At 40.9% G+C, this 20,990-nt stretch overlaps 1 protein-coding gene across 3 annotated transcripts in view; it reads right to left on the bottom strand.

Annotated features, from left to right (window-relative positions):
• The window catches only part of LOC131101547 (ephrin type-A receptor 7-like), a 206,481-nt gene that overhangs the window by 45,186 nt on the left and 140,305 nt on the right, over window positions 1-20,990 (bottom strand). For all 3 annotated transcript variants that reach the window (XM_058046809.1, XM_058046810.1, XM_058046811.1), the window contains exon 6: window positions 1,994-2,118. In XM_058046809.1, coding sequence (XP_057902792.1) covers window positions 1,994-2,118 — 125 coding nt within the window. The remainder of the gene's footprint in view (window positions 1-1,993; window positions 2,119-20,990) is intronic.

Raw genomic sequence — 20,990 nt, 5'->3', positions numbered from 1 at the left:
CGGTGTCAAGTGGTTAGCGCGCAGACCTCACAGCTAAGAGACACCAGGGTTCCATTCCACCCTCGGCCATCTCTGTGTGGAGTTTGCATGTTCTCCCCGTGCATGCGTGAGTTTTCTCCGGGTACTCCGGTTTCCTCCCACATTCCAAAAACATGCTAGGTTAATTAGCGACTCCAAATTGTCCATAGGTATGAATGTTAGAAAATGTTCGAAATGCTGTGTTAGAAAATGCTAACATGCCAATGGCTACCATGCTAGCACCTAGCAAGACATCCTCAAGTCCCAAAAGTGTTAAGGCAGTCCCATAGTGTCCCCATATAATGGCATGTGTGTATTTGCCTTTAGATATCAGTGAATTAGCTAAAATGCTAACATGCTAACCGAGGAGACCCAAGTTCAATTCCACCTTCAGCTATCTCTGTGTGGAGTTTGCATGTTCTCCCCGTGCATGTGTGGGTTTTCTCCGGGTACTCCGGTTTCCTTCCACATTCCAAAAAACATGCTAGGTTAATTGGCGACTCCAAATTGTCCATAGGTATGAATGTGAGTGTGAATGGTTGTTTGATTATATGTGCCCTGTGATTGGCTGGCGACCAGTCCAGGTTGTACCCCGCCTCTCACCCGAAGACAGCTGGGATAGGCTCCAGCAACCCCCGCGACCCTCGTGAGGAAAAGCGGTAGAAAATGAATGAATGAATGTCAAGTTGCATCTTGATGATGTCATCTTCATTTGTCTGATCCCTGTATGGCCATTCATGCCTGCAAAACCGTCTTGAAAAAGTCCCAAGATTTGACCAATTTTGTGTACATTGATCAACCAATTCACCGAATGTTACCATTTGTACAGGTTTTTGAGTCAAATATACGATAGGAAGGCTGTCATTATGGAAGATGATAGTCTGCATGGATTGCATTCAATGGCTTTTATTGACGACTAAGACTAAATGGTAGGGGGTGTAAGAGTACATCGTTATTATGGTTCAGTACATGTCTTGGTTTTAAGGTCACGATTTGGCTCATTTTTGGTACAGTTACACGTCATGTCCCTCTCTTTTAATGTAAACCATATGGCACATTGATAACGAATCGAAGGTTCCATATTTGAATTGATACAAATTATTATTATAATTAAAAAATATTTGCAGGTTGCTGCACCAGATGTGACAGTAGTGGGCGGTGCTGAATATGACTGGCCTAATTGGGTTAAGAATCGGTGCTCACTTTGGTGGACAATCGGTGAATGTGTGTGAGCAGGTTTCATCAGTTCAAGCTAAATGACTGGGTAGGACAGCTCTATTCTGGGATCCAAAAATATGCATCGTCAAAGTGTTTCTACTGTTGAATTCCTGCAGCAGACTGGAGCTATACTACCAAGTCAGACTATAGTTGTCCTATCTAGTCAAACTAGAGCCGTCCTATCTAGTCCCTGAGCATAAACCGTACATACAAAAAGTTTTTTTTCCAGTTTGAATCAGTCATGGCTTCTGAGTCGATTTATTGGTGGACAATCGGTGGATGTGTCTGAGCATTTTTCATCAGTTCAAGCTAAATGACTGGGTAGGACAGCTCTATTCTGGGATCCAAAGTATCCATCGTCAAAGTATTTCTACTGTTGAATTCCTGCAGCAGACTGGGGCTGTCCTACCTAGTGAGACTAGAGCCGTCCTATCTAGTCAGACAAGAGCTGTCCTATCTAGTCAGACTAGATCTGTCATATCTAGTCAGACTAGAGCTGTCCTACCTAGTCAGACTAGAGCTGTCCCCTATCTAGTCAGACTAGAGCTGTCCTACCTAGTCAGACTAGAGCTGTCCTATCTAGTCAGAGTAGAGCTGCCCTATCTAGTCAGACTAGAGCTGTCCTATCTAGTCAGACTAGAGCTGTCCTATCTAGTCAGACTAGAGCTGTCCTATCTAGTCCCTTCGCATAAGTTGTACATACAAAAAGTTTTTTTTTCCCCAGTTTGAATGATTCATGGCTTCTGAGTCGATTTACCTTTTCGTAGTATTTGACTTCATATTCTGTCCTGCTGCTGTTTGGCGATGAGGGCTGCCTCCACACCAACGTGATGCTCTTCTCCTCAATCTTCTCTGCTCGTAGGTCACTAATCAGAGATGAAGCTGCACAAACAAAGGGAGAGAGAAAAAAACGAAGAAAAAAAAAGTCACGTTTTGAGCACAGTGGTCTTACGTAGCGCTCGTACTGTAGATTGGATAGCTTTGTACATGTCAAGGACATCAGAAGCGTTTAGTCTCCCTTTATAGCAGTGTAAGGGTAATAACATCTTTCAAAAACTGTCATTGATTTATTCAGCATGCTCGACGGTTGTTTGGGACTTGAAAGAAAAACAAGTTTGGCTTTCCATATTTAAGGACAGATGGGAGTCAATATTGTAGTCGGGAAAGAAGAAAAAGTGAACCGGACAGTGGTAATGGATTAGTCATTCAGGAGACCTTGCCTATGTGTGTGTGTGTGTGACTGACAATAGATCAATACAGATATGGATTGACTGACAAGTCTGCATCGACGTCAGACTAAAAGATGGGGAAGGGGAGGAGGGGACTCAATTTTTTTTTTCCCTCTCTGAGTCTCTCAATTAAAGTGACCACAGCAACTTTTTAATCCACCAGAGGGTAAGTGAAATTTATTTAGACGGATTACTCATCTCTTATTGATTCATAATTACATGGGATGAACCGGTGTTTATTAAATGTAGATGTGGTACTGATGTGAGTACTACCCACACAACAGCTAATTATTCTGTGTTTAATAACGTGGCAACATGCACTGTCACTCATAATGCTATTTATAGAAAGAGGCGGGCTTCCTTTGTAGGAATGGTTTTATGCTTTACAGTAGAATGGGTGTTTATTTATATGAATAATATTCATCGCTGCTTTGGCATTAAAGTTACTTTTCCTTGTTTTTTTCCTCCCCCGCCCTGGACACAATTGCTTTTTTTTGTCATCCGTCCTTTCTGGTGCTCCTTCCAAGTAACCTTAAAAGTTAACTCCCCCCCTCTTCTTTCTTGCTGCTGTCCTTCTTCCTGCTCATCTTTTCTTCTGACCTTTAACTGACATTTCATCTATTTCCTTGATGGCAAGCGCCGCACTTCAATATGTTCGACCTGTCACTCACACAAGTGAAAAATATTTCACACAGGCAAAGAAAAATAAATACCCTGTGACGCTTCATATCATGCTCCTTTGTAAGATTATGAAAATGGCGCAAAATAAAAGTCAATATTTGTGTGTTTCTGCATCTTTTGACAGTTTGCATGAACAGGTGCAACAGAAAGATGGTATACATCTTTAATACAATGCACGGACTCAAATTTGCTCCGTGCAAATCTACAACTGAAATCAATTATGTCAAAAATGCATTAAAAGAAGTATGCATAGAAAATGGCGCAAAATAAAAGACGCTGCATCTGTCTATATTTATGTGTTTCTACAACTTTTGACAGTTTGCATGAACACAACAGAAAGATGGTATACATCTATAATACAATGCACAGACTCAAATTTGTTTGGTGCAAATCTACAACTGAAATCAATTCATATGTCAAAAATGCATTAAAAGAGGTATACACAGTGTGTAGTTTATGTATGATAAATGCATTGCCTGCACTGCAAACTTGGATTGAAAGGCTGAACGTTAAATGTTGTGGTCAGAAAATGTTCTGTGACATCTTCTTTCATACGTCTGAGTTATTCGCCCAAATGGGTTACTGTAGTCAATGCATTATAGAAAATAGATAACAATTACACAACAAGGACAAGGACAAAGAAAACCAATGGGACCTAAACGCAAACTTTGGCATTTAATGTACTAAATCAAGAACATAGAGTAAATCTGCTCGCCTCACTTTTAACTGCAGACTGCTGTTTGCACTTCTTTTGCTTCCTTCAGTGTTGAATTATGCATAAGACTGGCGCTTGCTCCCAAACCCCAAAACACATTAGAGCTCAATCTCACCACCAAAGAACACGTTTGGATGATTTTTCTATAGATGTGTACCCACAATCACTTGCAGCTGCAAATAAGGGGGTCTCTCATCGCCGCGCACACAGAATCGCAGATTCCAAAGTGCAGGTCTGCATTTCTGTACCATCAACGACCTACTAACAATGCAAAATGTTGTATTCCTTATGCAATATTCAGGTAATATTGTGTACATTCCTTAAGATTTACATGCTAAGGCTTTCCAAATACCAGCAACCCGCTTTTGAAAGTGTTGAATAAAAACATAACAAGGAGTGTACACAGCAATAAAATCGAACTTATGTAAGAAAAGTTTTATGCATTACACATATTTCTGTAAAAATGCTTCAATTAGCATATGCCCTGGTTCGCATCCTTATTGGTTTATTTACAATATCCAACTTGTGTTCTTGATGTATTTTTATCACAAAAATATATTTGTTCGCAGCCTATTAGCTTGGCAATACATGGAAACAGGAAGTCGGTTTCGTCGCCCATCTATGACGTCATCAGCAAGTGACTTCTGAGGTCTTTGCAGTTTCAAAGGCAAAAAATATACATAGGTACCTCGTTTAATGCATTTTCCGATTAACATTCAAAATTGTTGCAAAAAATTAGCCTTGGCTTGCGTTCGCATTCAAAATACTGTCAGATTTGTTTACAGAGCCATGTTGGATCTTGTTTATATCAGAGTTGCAGAGAGATACACGGCAAAACAAACTCATAGAGCGGACAAAAAAAAGAGAAAAACAATGGACTGTACCAAAAGAAGGGCACAGGACCTCCAAATTTTACGATCTACAGAGATCACCGTCCATTCCAACAACATGCTAGGTTAATTGACGACTCCAAATTGTCCATAGGCATGAATGTGAGTGTGAATGGTTGTTTGTCTATACAGTGGTATGAAAAAGTATCTGAACCTTTTGGAATTTCTCACATTTCTGCATAAAATCACCATCAAATGTGATCTGATCTTTGTCAAAATTTTCATATTTTTTGGCAAGTATATTTGGGGGTCTGCACGTTGGTCAAGTGGTTAGCGCGCAGACCTCACAGCTAGAAGACCAGAGTTCAATTCCACCCATGACCAACTCTGTGTGGAGTTTGCATGTTCTCCCCGTGCATGATTGGGTTTTTTACTCCGGTTTCCTCCCACATTCCAAAAACATGCTAGGTTAATTAGCGACTCCGAATTGTCCATAGGTATGAATGTGAGTGTGAATGGTTGTTTGTCTATACAGTGGTATGAAAAAGTATTTTTCAAAATCACACAGATGAAAAAAAACAGTGTCTGTTTCAACTAAAACCACCCAAACATTTATAGGTTTTCATATTTTAACTTCAACCAGACCATTTCCGATTAATGTAAACAAACGGCTGCGCTGTGTCTGCACAAAATGACCACGCTCTTTGTCAAGTATTGTTAAGTTCAGTGCAAGCCAGTAGTATCAGTAACATTTGTACTTTTTTTTTACATTTACCGGTAGTACCGGTACATTACGACAGCGAAAATCACAGTATGTACTGTCACATTTCCACGCAAAACAAGAGTGAACGACTCCATGCAGGAAGTGAGTATGACATTGTAATTTAGGGGCCACTATTGATGTTGACTGTCATCTAAAATGTTTTATTTTGCACCGATACACATAAACACACAGACACACACACAGAATGACTTCCGCAAGCAATATAGAAAAGGCCTTGCAAGCAATAAGCTTCCCCAGCCTGGAGTTGGAAGTGCACGTCATTTCCAAAGTCTCATCACACAACAAGAAACAACATCGGCGAGACACTGATAGGTAAGACACTTGTCACCAAAAAAAAACATACACATACAGACCTTACACACGATAAAAGCTTTGCAGTGCACACAACAATCAGTGGACACACATAAGGTCTGCAGACTTCAAAGGAAGACAGTGATGAGAAGAATTTTCGACTTTCAGCTTGTCCCATTAAGGGGTCGCCATGGAGGATTGCGTGTTTTCAGGAAGAATATTTATTTGTCACAAACCAGCAACTAGAACATGCCTTTAAATGAGTCATGGACTGCAGGCATTTTATTGATGCACGTTGGGCCTGATCGACAAAGATCCCAAATAACGAGCGCCAAATTGTGTGAGCATACTAAAAAAAAAATGTGTACAAACAAATATTGGTAATTTTGAACAAGTGTGTTTTCTGCCGGCTGTCACCAAGGAGAGTTTGGGAGAGCAGAGCGTCTGTAAACGCATCATATTAGTGTATCCATACACAATGCTGATCCAGCAGCCCTAAAATGACATTTGTGGAGTAAACTAATCTTATTATTATGTCTTATTTTCATATTTTTTTTGTCAAGTATATTTGTGGGGCTGCACGGTGGGCAAGTGGTTAGCGCGCAGACCTCACAGTTCAATCCCACATTCGGCCAACTCTGTGTGGAGTTTGCATGTTCTCCCCGTGCATGCTTGGGTTTTCTCCGGGTACTCCGGTTTCCTCCCACATTCCAAAAACATGCTAGGTTAATTGGCGACTCCAAATTGTCCATAGGTATGAATGTGAGTGTGAATGGTTGTTTGTCTATACAGTGGTATGAAAAAGTATTTTTCAAAATCACACAGATGAAAAAAACTGTGCCTGCTTTAACTAAAACCGCCCAAACATTTATAGGTTTTCATATTTTAACAGTGCCTGCTTTAACTAAAACCACCAAAACATTTACTATAGGTTTTTATATTTTAATGAGGAGCATGCAAACAATGAAAGAAGGGGGAGGAATAAGTAACTGTACCATAATATTTAATATTTTGTGGCCCCCCTTTGGCAGCAATAACTTCAACCAGACACTTCCTGTTGCTGCAGATCAGTCTGCAGATACTTTTTCATACGACTATATGTGCCCTGTGATTGGCTGGCAACCAGTCAGGGTGTACCCCGCCTCTTGCCCAAAGACAGCTGGGATAGGCTCCAGCACCCCCGCGACCCTCGTGAAGATAAGCGGTAGAAAATGAATGAATGAATGAAGTATATTTGGTAATATGAGTGTATATGTGACTATAGGGTTGTTATTTCATGTCGAGAGTAATCTAATATTATTATCATGTCTTATTTTCTTATTTTATGTCAACTATATTTGGTAATATGAGTGTATATGTGACTATAGGGTTGTTATCTCATGTCTAGAATAATCTAATCTTATTATCATGTCTGATTTTCTTATTTTATGTCAACTATATTTGGTAATATGAGTATAACAGTGACTATAGGGGTGTTGTTTCATGTCTAGAGTAATCTAATCTTATTATAATGTCTTATTTTCTTATTTTATGTCAACTATATTTGGTAATATGAGTGTAAATGTGACTATAGGGGTGTTATTTCATGTCTAGAGTAATCTAATCTTATTATCATGTCTTATTTTCTTATTTTATGTAAACTGTAATGGTGACTATAGGGGTGTTATTTCATGTCTAGAGTGCTCTAATAATGTTAAAAGCACATTTAAACAGGTTTCCAGTTTAAAGTTATGGTCTACCTACAAATATATTGAATTTATGAATAGGAATCCTACTTTGTGGAAATTCACTTATCACGATCGGGTCTGGAACCAATTAACAGTGATAAGTGAGGGACTGCTCAATATTCTGCATTTCATAAAGGAGTGCTATTTTGCCTATTTGACAGACACAATCCTCAGCAGATATTGTTAGTAGATCAGTGTGTAAATATTTTTATAAATGGAAATATTTCATAGATAAGGGCCATAGTTAAGATACACATACAGATGAGTAATTTGCTTTCTAATCAGATTTTGTTTAGATTTACTTACATGCAAAACACACATGCATTGCCACAGGAATGCAGCTGGTTTAAAACGTCGCCTTCCGTGCTCGCAGAGTGGAACTGAAAAGCTAGTTTCCTGAAAGACTCTTATGAATTTCAATTCAAAGCTGCTTCTTGATGCACAGCCCCAGTACAGGCCTCTCATTATGCAGACACTGGGGGGGTGGTGGGGGGGTTATGTGGCGTCTCGAGCACGCCTCTCTATGGCAGGTAGAGCCATGAATTGACTTTGGCACAAAATGGCAGCTGCTGCTCCAGGCGCTCGCATCCGTGCGTACAAAGACAGCGGTTGCACAACTGGCATTGCTGTTTCATTATCAAAGCAGACAGACACCGAGCTCTCTCTCTCTCTTTACCCCCCCCCCCCCCCCCCCCCCCCAGTGGCAATGGCACCCGCGGGGGGGAACTTTTTCTCTCTTCTCATGCAGATTTCAATGACTTCCATCAATTTCGAATCTGTCTTTACAATCGCTCATCGTTTCCCTTCACAATTTTTTTTTTTACATATCTTCTCATTTAACAAATATACTATGTCTATTCCAATTTATATATGTCTCCACTGAAATCATATCTAGATTTCTTATTGGCCTTTGTGCAACTTTACATGCTATAATACAGTGCCTCCATGTACATTGGGACACACATGATGGCAGCGAACACGTTTCATGTTCAAAGGGTTAACAGAAAGTAGGGAAGCCATTCCCACTGGGCGCCGTCCCACCGGCTCCTACCTTAGTTAAACGGATGGTGCAACAATTTATGTGAGTGACAGCAGAGAAGTGGGGAACATTTAGTTTCTTTTGCTTTGGCACTCCCTTGGGCTTTTTTTTTTTTTTTTTTTTTGGTGCAACAACTGCTGCAAGGGTTTCTGTCAACGGGCCCGGAATCCCTGTTAAGAATGCACTTGGGATGTGCCATCTTTTTAAGTTTTAAATGGCCGAGCTTGGTTAACTAGATCAGAGCTAACAACATTTAGTGCTTGTATGTGTGTCCTTTAAAAGATGATTTAACAACAAATCATGATTGTTCCTGAGTCGGTGCTCTACCACTTAAATCCGGTTTGCAACAGTCAAGGCAGATTATGGAATGACAAGACTGTAATACTACCTTTTCTTCTTCTTTCGGGTTTTTCCCCTTCAGGGGTCGCCACAGAAAATTGATCTCCTCCATGCAACACTGTCTTCTGTATCTGTCTCTCTCACACCAACTACCCTCATGTCCTCCTTGACTACATCCATGAACCTCCTCTTTGGTCTTTGGTCATGTCCCAACCATCTCAGTCTGGCCTCTCTGACTTTATCTCCAAGGCTTCTAATATGTAATGTCCCTATGATCCTATCCATCCTGGTCACTCCCAATGAGAACCTCAGCATCCTCATCTCTGACATGTCCCAACCATCTCAGTCTGGCCTCTCTGACTTTATCTCCAAGGCCTCTAATATGTAATGTCCCTATGATCCTATCCATCCTGGTCACTCCCAATGAGAACCTCAGCATCCTCATCTCTGACATGTCCCAACCATCTCAGTCTGGCCTCTTTGACTTTATCTCCAAGGTCTTTGACATGTAATGTCCCTCTAATGTTACTCGTTCCTGATCCTATCCATCCTGGTCACTCCCAACGAGAACCTCAGCATCCTCATCTCTGCTACCTCCAGTTCTGCTTCCTGTCTTTTCGTCAGTGGCACTGTCTCTAGACCAAATAACATGGCTGATGTCACCACAGGTTTGTTTCCTTTCCTTTCATTTTAGCTGAAACTCTTCTATCACATGTGTTTTTCCATCTTGCCTGCACACGCTTCACTACATTCATAAGCCTCCTCTTTGGTCTTCCTCTACGCCTCCTACCTGGCAGCTCCTTCTACCAATATAGCCACTATTTCTCCTCTGGACATGTCCCAACCATCTCAGTCTGGCCTCTCTGACTTTATCTCCAAGGCTTCTAACATGTAATGTCCCTCTGATGTTACTTGTTCCTGATCCTATCCATCTTCGTCACTCCCAATGAGAACCTCAGCATCCTCATCTATGCTACCTCCAGTTCTGCTTCCTGTCTTTTCGTCAGTGGACATGTCCCTCTGATGTACTCCTTCCTGATCCTGTCCATCCTTGTCACTCTCAATGTGAACCTCAGCATCCTCATCTCTGCTACCTCCAGTTCTGATTCCTTTTCTTTTCCTCAGTGTCTCTAGACCAAACAACATCACACTAAGACTAATCCTACCTGTGGACAAAGACTACATAACAACGCTTAAGCTATGCAATATACTTTGCTAAGACACACCAGCAATGTATTAGCTGGAACTGCTAATTGCTCCTTGTTTCTCCTTGTACACTACACAGCAAAACAATGCCTAGTGAGAAATCGAGCCTGATTTGATCCTACCTCGAGGGTCTATTTATTGGTCAACAAGGAGTCATTACTTCTCAGCAGCAACGGGGATGAAATTGGGAGTCCACAAAATGTGCCATTTGAAGAAGATTAAAAGATAGCTACTTCAAAACAAACTCAGATCAGAGTTGACCATTCCCAACTGAAGTCATAAGTTGGAACATCCTTTATTAAGGATAAATGACTCCAAGATACTGTGCAGGTTTTGTTCGGTCTTTCGAAAAATGAACTTGAGAAAACAAAGGACGACGAGAGACCATGAGAAAGACCGAGGCAGTGTAGAAAGAAATCCTCCCCCTGAGGACTCGAAGTGGGTTTCGAATAGCGGATAAGGGAATCTTAAAGAACCAAATTATAGAATGAGAACCAGATTGTTTATTCCTGACAACAATACAGACGTCCGCAGGCTTATCTGCAGTCCCTGTATGCCTACAAGTAAGCGGGTCTTATTACAATGCAGCTGCAAAAAGCACCCTTCCTTTCCCTGCCCGGCCTTTTATACACTCGAGGCTGGCGTCCTGGACCAATCAGCTTTCGCCACTGCCTTTGCTTGAACCTGTTTCTGCTTTTGTGTTTACGTTTATCTTTAGCTAGCAAAATTGAGCAAATACCTTTAGCAGGAATGGCAGTTGTCGGAGGAGAGTAATGCCTTATTTTGGGGTGCTCTACACATTTTTGAGACCACAGACACCAGTGTGCGAGATTGCTGGTGCGTTTTGAAGGTATTTGCTCAATTTTGCTAGCTAAAGATAAAAGCTAAAACAAACACAGTCTCACATATACAGACAAAAGATACTTATACACACGCCCACACAAAAAAGGGACTAACGTGACAACTGACAGTTAAGGTGGAAACATCGAGTACGCATATGGCAGCTTGCTTTGCAACAAAGGAAAGATGCCTTGATGCCCCAGCGAACAAACGAAAGGAGAAACACCATGAAAGCGGTTCAAGCAAGGGCAGTGGCGAAAGCTGATTGGTCCAGGACTCCAGCCTCAGGACTCCAGCCTCAAATGTATAAAAGGCCGGGCAGGGAAAGTAAGGGTGTTTTTTTTGCAGCTGCTCTGTAATAAAACCCGCTTACTTGTAGGCATACAGGGACTGCAGATAAGCCCGGACGTCTGTATTAGGTATTGTTGTCAGGAATAAACGATCTGGTTCTCATTCTATGATTTGACTCTTTAAGATTCCCTTATTCGAAACCCACTTAGAGTCCTCAGGGGGAGGATTTCTACAGTTTGAATACCACGGTGCTAGCAAATAACATGAACATGCAAACACACACTCATATCATGGATATATATATATATATACATATATCGATGTGTCAATAGGCGGACTGGCACAGATGGACGTCTCTATTACAAGATTTATGTACAAGATTACATGTTGCTCTGACTTGATCACCCAAATGTGTGTGTGTGTGTGTAAGTGAAGGAAGAGGATGTCTATTAGTGTGACAAGGAAAAAGAGTCTCAGTGACGGCCTAATTAAACGTGTCAGTCAGTAGGCGGGTGGGTGAGAGCGGGACAGCCGCAAACAAGACAAAGGAGTCTACTCCTTACTGATAACAAGGAGATCAAAAACAATAAAGACATATCAGAATGTTGTATGAACTTCAAAAGGCAAGTGTCATGGCAACCACTAATGACTTCCATCACCCTGGACACCACTAACGTTGTTTTACGGTGCTAAGGTTACTGTCCAGTCAGTCGGTTCTGTTTTCCTCATCTCGCACATCCAAACATGCAGGAAGATCCGTGTATTGGTTTCAGCACCTCGGGACGTTTATTTATAACGACATTTATATGTTTCTTTACTCTGAATAGCATACCATTGTATGTTTCTTTGCCAAGTCCCACCTTCTCTCATCATTAAGTCTCACTGGCGCCTTGTCAGGCCTGCCCTTTTCCTCATGCATCTGTCAATCACTTCCTGGCCTGGTCTTGTCTCTTCCACCTGTGACTTGTTTTAATGATGACTATGAATGTGATCATGTTTATTTTTTTATTTTTAGTATTGCAGTCATATATTGAAGTGTTTTGTTTTTTTTCGCTGATAAGTTAATAATAAAGTTGACTTTCAGATTGATGTTTGTGCAACATTGAAATGTGGAGCTTGCCAAATTATACTGTGAGTGGCATTATTTTATGAATTTATTTAGATTAAGATGTCTTACCTGTTGATAGTAGGAGAAACATGTTATTTTTGTTAGCACTTTTTCTGCATCTCTAGTCATATATTCCAATTTATTAAATAATAAGCATAGTATTACACAATATTGAGGGTATGATTTTATCATGTGGCTATGAATGTGATCATGTTCATTTTACTATTGCAGTCACATATTGGGGTGTTTTGGGTTTTTTTTGCTGATAATGAAGTTCAAGTTCAGACTTTCAGATTGATGTTTGTGCAACATAGAAATGTTGAGCTTGCCAAATTATACTGTGAGTGGCATTATTTTATGAATTTATTTAGACTAAAATGTCTTACCTGTTGATAGTAGGAGAATATGTTATTTTGTTTGGCACTTTTTCTGTAGCTAGCATTGCAGTATATGTCTTATGTTGCACAAACATTTGTGAAATTCAACCAATGGTATCACAGTAATAGAAGAATGTTTCCAAGATGTGACCTGGTGTTAGTTTGTTCCTTTTACTATTGCAGTCACATATTGGGGTGTTTTGGTTTTTTTGCTGATAATGAAGTTCAATTTCAGACTTTCAGATTGATGTTTGTGCAACATAGAAATGTGGAGCTTGCCAAATTATACTGTGAGTGGCATTATTTTATGAATTTATTTAGACTAAAATGTCTTACCTGTTGATAGTAGGAGAATATGTTATTTTGGTTGGCACTTTTTCTGTAGCTAACATTGCAGTATATGTCTTATGTTGCACAAACATATGTGAAATTCACCCAATGGCATCACAGTAATAGCATAATGTTTCCAAGATGTGACCTGGTGTTAGTTTGTTCATTTTACTATTGCAGTTACATATTGGGGTGTTTTGTTTTTTTCCGCTGATAATGAAGTTCAATTTCAGATTGATGTTTGTGCAACATAGAAATGTGAAGATTGCCTAATTATACTATCAGTGGCATTATTTTATGAATTTATTTATACTAAGACCTTACCTAAAAAGCCAATATCGAGTGTCTCTAGTCACATATTCCAATTTATTAAATCATGAGAATAGTATTACACTGTGTGTAATATCGAGGGTATGATTTCATCATGTTGCAGCGATGTCAAAGAATTTCAGAGTGACTCTGTGCAGGCATGCATGCTTGTGCACGTGAGAAAGGGTGTGCTATTCATCTGACGAGCTAATTAGTCTGTCACCCACCTACCGGTTGTATAAGGGAGGAGTTGGCTATCATTCTGAGAGACAGCAGCATATCTACGCAGACTCCTGCTGTTTTACTCAGCAGGACTTCACAAAACCTCCTGAAGCACACACATACCGTGTCTCTCTCAACAGAGGCTCCAAACAAAGAAGAGATGAGAAGAATTGGGATATTTTTGTGATTATGTCATCCCCGTGGTATTGATTGTCTTTTTGTCTTCGTTCCTGGCTTAGCAAAAAGTGTGCATTAAAGTCACTAAAGGTACAATTGTTTGTGTGTATGTGTGTGTGTGTGGTCACCTTCCCCCAAGCTTTGTCCCGGTATCAAAGTGAACATCACACTTCCCGGGACAACAGAGGAAAAAGACCGTTAAATCCACATCCAGAGCACACATCGCTAAAGACTCCGAGTGCCTCTTCATAGACTGGAATTATAAGCCAAGAGGTAGGCAATTAAAATTCCCATCACTGGGTGACAAAGCGTTTTAAGTGGCTGTGCTATAGTCCTGAAAAGTAGCTTGATGACTCTATTCATTTAGTGACTGCTGAAGCCTCACCTTCCCATCACTTCTAATTAAGGAGGCAAAAAAAAAAAAAAAGGATCCAAATGCAGACTGCTGGAGGCGGGGAGGAAGGTAGTGAGGTGGAGAGGAGAGGAGAAAGGAAGAAAAAAAAAACCCAAAAAAAAGCTATTGGGAAGTTGATGAAGAAAACAAAAAGTTGTGTTTATTGACAGGCGAGGAGCTGTCATTCACATAATGAAAACACACACTCTGCGTCAAAAAGTCAGATGAAGTGATCCCGGCCTGATCGTTACACATAAACTCATAAATATTCATATAGTGCAACTGAAACATGCACTCAAACATCAATTGGTGTTATTAATGATTAATACTTGAGATTGAATTAGAACAAGACAGTTACAGCGAAACCTCAGTTTGCATATATTTTTTTTTTAAATTCAGCCTCGGTTTGCATACACGTCCCAGTTAGTGTGCAATATGGTGGTGTTAATAATAAGGCATTATTCTGGGCTGTCTTCAACTAATGGTTTTATTTCATTTGAACATGCATCAGATTACATTTGAATGCATCATATAATCAGTTCACAGTTCCACATGTCCAAAAGGAGTAGGAAGAAGCAAAGCTTATTAAATCCTACCCCTCCATCGGGTACTTTTACAATCAGTAACTGTTACATTTGTTCACTTCCTGCTTTCCTAATATAATTTAGTTTTTTTTATTTGAAATTTTATTTTTATCCCAATATAATTTCAGTTTGTTTTTTAATTTTAATTTTAATTTTAATTTTAATTTTAATTTTAATTTTAATTTTAATTTTAATTTTAATTTTAATTTTAATTTTTTGTCACATACCACTTGCCGGTCGAGTGGTTAGCGCGCAGACCTCACAGCTAGGAGACCAGGGTTCAATTCCACCCTCGGCCATCTCAGTGTGGAGTTTGCATGTTCTCCCCGTGAATGCGTGGATTTTCTCTGGGTACTCCGGTTTCCTCCCACATTCCAAAAACATGCTAGGTTAATTAGCGACTCCAAATTGTCCATAGGTATGAATGTGAGTGTGAATGGTTGTTTGTCTATATGTGCCCTGTGATTGGCTGGCGACCAGTCCAGTTTTTTTCTTTTTTTTTTTTTACTAAATAAGACATCCAACTTGCAAGTCATGTTGCCAGTTTGTATGTTAAAAGTTGAAATACTTATAAAGCATTATATATAAAACACACTTATATAACATACTTATAAAACATTTCTGTTGTAAGCCAAAGTCACCCAACTCTGACTGGGGTCACTTTGAAACTGGACAACATCATCAAAAAGACTTGCCAGTGTGTTGAGTGGGTCTTGAATGACTCTGGACTTGACTTGAACTTTAGTCTAATGACTTGAAAATACTTGAGATGTTCAGTGAATGTGTTCAATAAAATGTGTCCCCCATTTAAAGTATTAAAAACAGTAATGTTCATTATTATGAGTGCATATGTCACCAAATAAAATAAATGCAATACATTGCCATGAATAATAATCATGATTAATTCTAATGGGAAGTGATTTAATTACTGTGTAAACAATTACAGCTGCCCATATTATTTACACCTTGTTTTTTTGTCATGAGTTTTGTCACCTTTTTTCACTGGCTTCTATTAGGTTAGGGTTAGGGTTAGGGTTCGGGTCGATCGCCACACTAGTTCTACACACCGTCTATGGATGTCCTGCATGAAGATGACTCTTCATCCAGGAGCCTCCAGAAGTCATTCTGCTCACATTTCCACACCACTCACCTCTCCCCGTCCCTTCAACGTCTACATTCAAGCCCTCTCTCTTCCCCTTTCTGCCTTTATTCGTCCATCTCTCAGGCCCATGTAACTCCGCGGGGGCCAGCCATCTAAGCAGAGCCAGTAATCCTCTCAGGATATTGAAATGCCAATCCTTCCTCCTCCCTGACCCACCCCATCACTACACAGCCACATCCTGCATCCCTCCCTACTTCTCTGCCTCAGCTAAAGGGCTTTGGAAGTACCACCGGGGGCCCGAGACATTCAACCCGTGTGTGTGTGTGTGTGTGTTTTCGATCACATCACTCACACACAAATGCTGAACAAGGCTAGGGGAAGATATTACAGGCGTTGTGTGTCGTTCTCGCGCATCCGGGGCACACTGGGTTCAAGGCATGGAAGAATCGGTGCGACACACACATGAAATATGCCGTCATATACAAATGGCACTGGTGCACGCACAACAGATGCACGTACATGGATATACACACATAATCCACAACTAGATAAGGGGCCCTATGAGAGCCCTTGGCAATTCTGATCCCTCTTTTAGCCAGGCCATCGACTCACGCAACCCCTGCTACGTTTCTATCCCCATCTTCCTATTTACTCATCCATCCATACAAACATTCATCCAAACATGCAAAACTCCCCCCCATATACCCTCAATGGCCTGGAGAGTCCTGATAAAAAGCCCATCTGTTGGGGGAGCAATACTCTCCCTCCTTTACAAATGTGCAAGCATCCTTTTGCGGGATTTTTTTTTTTTAAAGTCATTCTGTATATGCTTTTAATAGAGGGGTTTTCATTCCACACTTTTATGCACTGCCAAGGAAGATCTAAGTGTATGCATTCATTAGATTTCATTTGTGCAACAGAGTGTGACCATAGCACGGCACCCATTTGCACCTTCACTTTGGCAACTTTAGTTAGTGCCCGTCTTTAAATATGTTCCCAGCAGCCGGGATACGCACTCAAGGTTAACACAGCCTGTCATGCCCACGCAAACATCGCAACAAAAACATCATGCAGGGGAAGATGGTGGCAAAGATGCAGGAGATCGACGGATGAAAATTAGTTCTGGTAAGGAAGCAAGCTCATGTAACTTATGGTACAAGTTATGATTAGAAATTATTTTACAAAGTGACCAAGTTAACCTGAAACGTCGAAATCTGAACCTTTACATTACTGTTACAGTCGTCCCTTGCCACATCACGCTTCTACATGTTGCAGGTCGTAAACAGAGAATATTTTATTTATGTATAAGGAAGCCTACTCGCTGACATTTCCCAACCATCTCAGTCTGGCCTCTCTGACTTTATCACCAAGGCCTTTAACATGTAACATGTTCCTGATCCTATCTATCATGGTCACTCCCGATGAGAACCTCAGCATCCTCATCTCTGATAGATAGATTGGATGGATGGATGGTTGGATGGTTGGATGGATGGATAGATAGATGAAAAATCAGTTTTTCAAAATGGGGAACCTTTACATTACTGTTACAGTCGTCCATTGCCACATCACGCTTCTACATGTTGCAGGTCGTAAACAGAGAATATTTCATTTGTGCATAAGGACGCCTACTTCATGGAAATTCACTTATCGCTGACATGTCCCAACCATCTCAGTCTGGCCTCTCTGACTTTATCTCCAAGGCCTTTAACATGTAACGTCTAACATGTTCCTGATCCTATCCATCCTGGTCACTCCCAATGAGAACCTCAGCATCCTCATCTCTGATAGATAGATTGGATGGATGGATGGATGGATGAAAAGTCAGTTTTTCCACAATGGGGAACCTTTACATTACTGTTACAGTCGTCCCTTACCACATCACGCTTCTACATGTTGCAGGTCGTAAACAGAGAATATTTCATTTATACATAAGAAAGACGACTTCATGGAAATTCACTTATCACGGTCGCATCTGGAAATATTTACAATATAACAATAACAATAACAAGGGACAACTGGATTGGGAAAAACAAGTGTAAAAGTCCCTATAGGGGTGTTATTTCATGTCTAGAGGGCTCTAATGTTAAAAAGACCTCACAGAAAAGAGACCCGGGTTCAATTCCACCCTCGGCCATCTCTGTGCGGAGTTTGCATGTTCTCCTTGTGCATGCGTGGGTTTTCTCCGGGTACTCCGGTTTTCCTCCCACATTCCAAAAACATGCTAGGTTAATTGGCGACTCCAAATTGTCCATAGGTATGAATGTGAGTGTGAATGGTCGTTTGTCTATATGTGCCCTGTGATTGGCTGGTCACCAGTCCGGGGTGTACCCCTGCCTCTCGCCCAAAGACAGCTGGGATAGGCTCCAGCACCCCCGCCACCCTTGTGAGGATAAGCCACAGAAAATGAATGAATGAAAATGAATGAAATTGAATGTTTAAAATAAATATGGTAGTTTTTCTAATACACAATTCATTATAATCCATTATAGTATTTGTCTTATTTCTGTCTATAACTTGTTTTGCATATTGCAGTTTTTGTTTTTTTCTGCACAAAGCACAATTTTATGACATCAGTTTGAGGGAAAAGCTGCTGCCCGTAGCGATTGATATCAACACGGGTAATGAAGTACTGGTGAGAAAGCCAATATCAAGCATCTGGAATGTAAATGATTCCCTATCGAGTTTTTCGGGCCAAACGCAGCACTATCTGCATCTTTTGTGTGTGTCGTGCCAAATAATGTTATCAGATATACGTACTCAGCCAGTGTCAAGCAAAGTCAGGAGAGGAAAAAAACACACAAAGAGTAACATTTCAAAATCAAATGCCATCTATGGACCACTGTTGACTGCCACAATCCGCTCACATGCATACACAGCATTAAACACCCCGATACCAAATGTCAGTCTAAATCCTCCCTGACACCGAACGTCGACCGAAACCCCTGCAAACACACTCCCTTAACCCCTTGTCCAATCCCCCCATGACACGGTTAGCAGGACAACTCACACCTTAATACCCCATAATATCCACAAATCACCACCATGGCAAGTGCTGACAAGTCCAACAGACAGGAAGTGGAGTGAAAAGAGAGAAAGGGTGACAGAATCATAGCTGGAGGAACAACAATCATCAATGGTTTGTCCTTTCCGGAGTGGGCCGTCCTTAACTGTGGATCTTTGGGGTTTTGACCGGATAAATCCCTTTACGGAGCTGAAAACATCTCTCACGTTCGGATTAGGAACCTAGGGTTAGATGAACAAGGGCAATGGAAAATCTTCGGAAAATATTTTTTTCCTTTTGTAGACATGTAGAACATCAAGAGAAATCATTACTTTGGGCGAAATAGAGCTGTAATGTTCATTCATTCATTTTCTAATGCTTATCCTCAGCCAATCACAGGGCACATATAGACAAACAACCATTCACACTCACATTCATACCTATGGACAATTTGGAGTCGCCAATTAACCTAGCATGTTTTTGGAATGTGGGAGGAAACCGGAGTACCCGGAGAAAATGCACGCATGCACGGGGAGAACATGCAAACTCCACACAGAGATGGCGGAGGGTGGAATTGAACCCTGGTCTCTCACCGTGCAGCTGTAATGTGGTAACGTCAAAATGTTGCCTCGGTTTGCATACATTTTCTGGTAAACATGCAATATGGCTTCCATGAGTCAAACTATTTTTAATCACTAAATGTCCTTGACAGCAGCCTATCAAGCAAACAAGAACCGGAAGTCAGCTCTGTCTCCAGTCTATGATGTCATCAGCAGTTGACTCTTAGTAGTTATTTGCTAAATAATACAGTTATGCCACAAGACTCTGCTTTTCTTCTTCTGATTTTCTGAATTAATTTTTGTCTTTCTGGAATGGATTCGGGTGGCATCGCGGTCGAGTGGTTAGCGCACAGACCTCACAGCTAGGAGACCAGAGTTCAATTCCACATTTGGCCATCTCTGTGTGGAGTTTGCATGTTCTCCCCGTGCATGCGTGGGTTTTCTCCGGGTACTCCGGTTTCCTCTTACATTCCAAAAACATGCTAGGTTAATTGGCGACTCCAAATTGTCCATAGGTATGAATGTGAGTGTGAATGGTTGTTTGTCTATATGTGCCCTGTGATTGGCTGGCGACCAGTCCAGGGTGTACCCCGCCTCTCGCCCGAAGACAGCTGGAATAGGCTCCAGCACCCCCCGCGACCCTCGTGAGGTAAGCGGTAAAATTAATGAACGAATGGAATGGATTCATTGGGTTCAGTTCAGTTGGTTTTGGTTTAGGACCAGATTAGTGACACTAACCAAGGTTCCACTGTATTTTAGTTCGACTTCATGAGTTCCTACAGGACAAGAGGTTGTACTGTAGTCAGTATCTATCCAATTACCCCTACAAAGAGTTAATGCTACCACCAAATCTTGGCGGGGTCAATGCTGGACCATTTTCAAGCCGCTGGATTTTAGGTATGCTTCTCATAAAATAGTCCAATTATTTAGCATTCTATCAATGTTTGTATCGCTTCATGCCTGTGAAGAGGCATCTTAAAAACAGGAGCGAGTCAAGAATCAAAGCGGCAAAGAGGCTCTTCACAGTTGTGTGGGAGGATGAAAGTTGACCATTCCCCTTTCAAACTGCTCATTTTCATTGCTCACAGGCCAGCTTTGTGTTCGCCATTCTGGGTCTTTACCACACATACAAAAACATATAAAGCATCTTTATAGGCTACCTTCTTCGGAGGTTAACTTTGTAAAAGCCTGCTGAAGGATATTTCTTATATAATCACCACAGTTGTTTGTGTGTGAGATGCCGTTTTGTATAAGGCAGAGAAAGCTGAGTCAAAAGAACATCACATTGACTGCCTCCGTCATGTCAATCAATTCTGAATAACTGGTGTCCTTCCACTCGGAAGTGCATTTCCTGTTGTAATTTCCAATTCATTAAAAAAAACCAACACAAATCAGCCCTTTGTATTGAGTTGTGGTATCCTATAGAGCAGTTACACACAATAATCCGCACACGGCTTTCTTGATCTTCCAGAATCTGCACCTATTCCAGCTGGATTTCCTTGGATTTGTGCTTAATTTATGTGTGTGATTGGTCACACACCCAAAGTGCTTCCTAACCATGAACTGTATAAGGACGTCCGCCCCTCTGTGACATCACAAAGGGTCAGTTTTACCACGC

Source organism: Doryrhamphus excisus, chromosome 14 (assembly GCF_030265055.1).
Source record: "Doryrhamphus excisus isolate RoL2022-K1 chromosome 14, RoL_Dexc_1.0, whole genome shotgun sequence".
Lineage (NCBI taxonomy): Eukaryota > Metazoa > Chordata > Actinopteri > Syngnathiformes > Syngnathidae > Doryrhamphus > Doryrhamphus excisus.
Note: the sequence above shows the minus strand (reverse complement) of the source record. Positions and strands in the feature narration are given on the sequence as shown.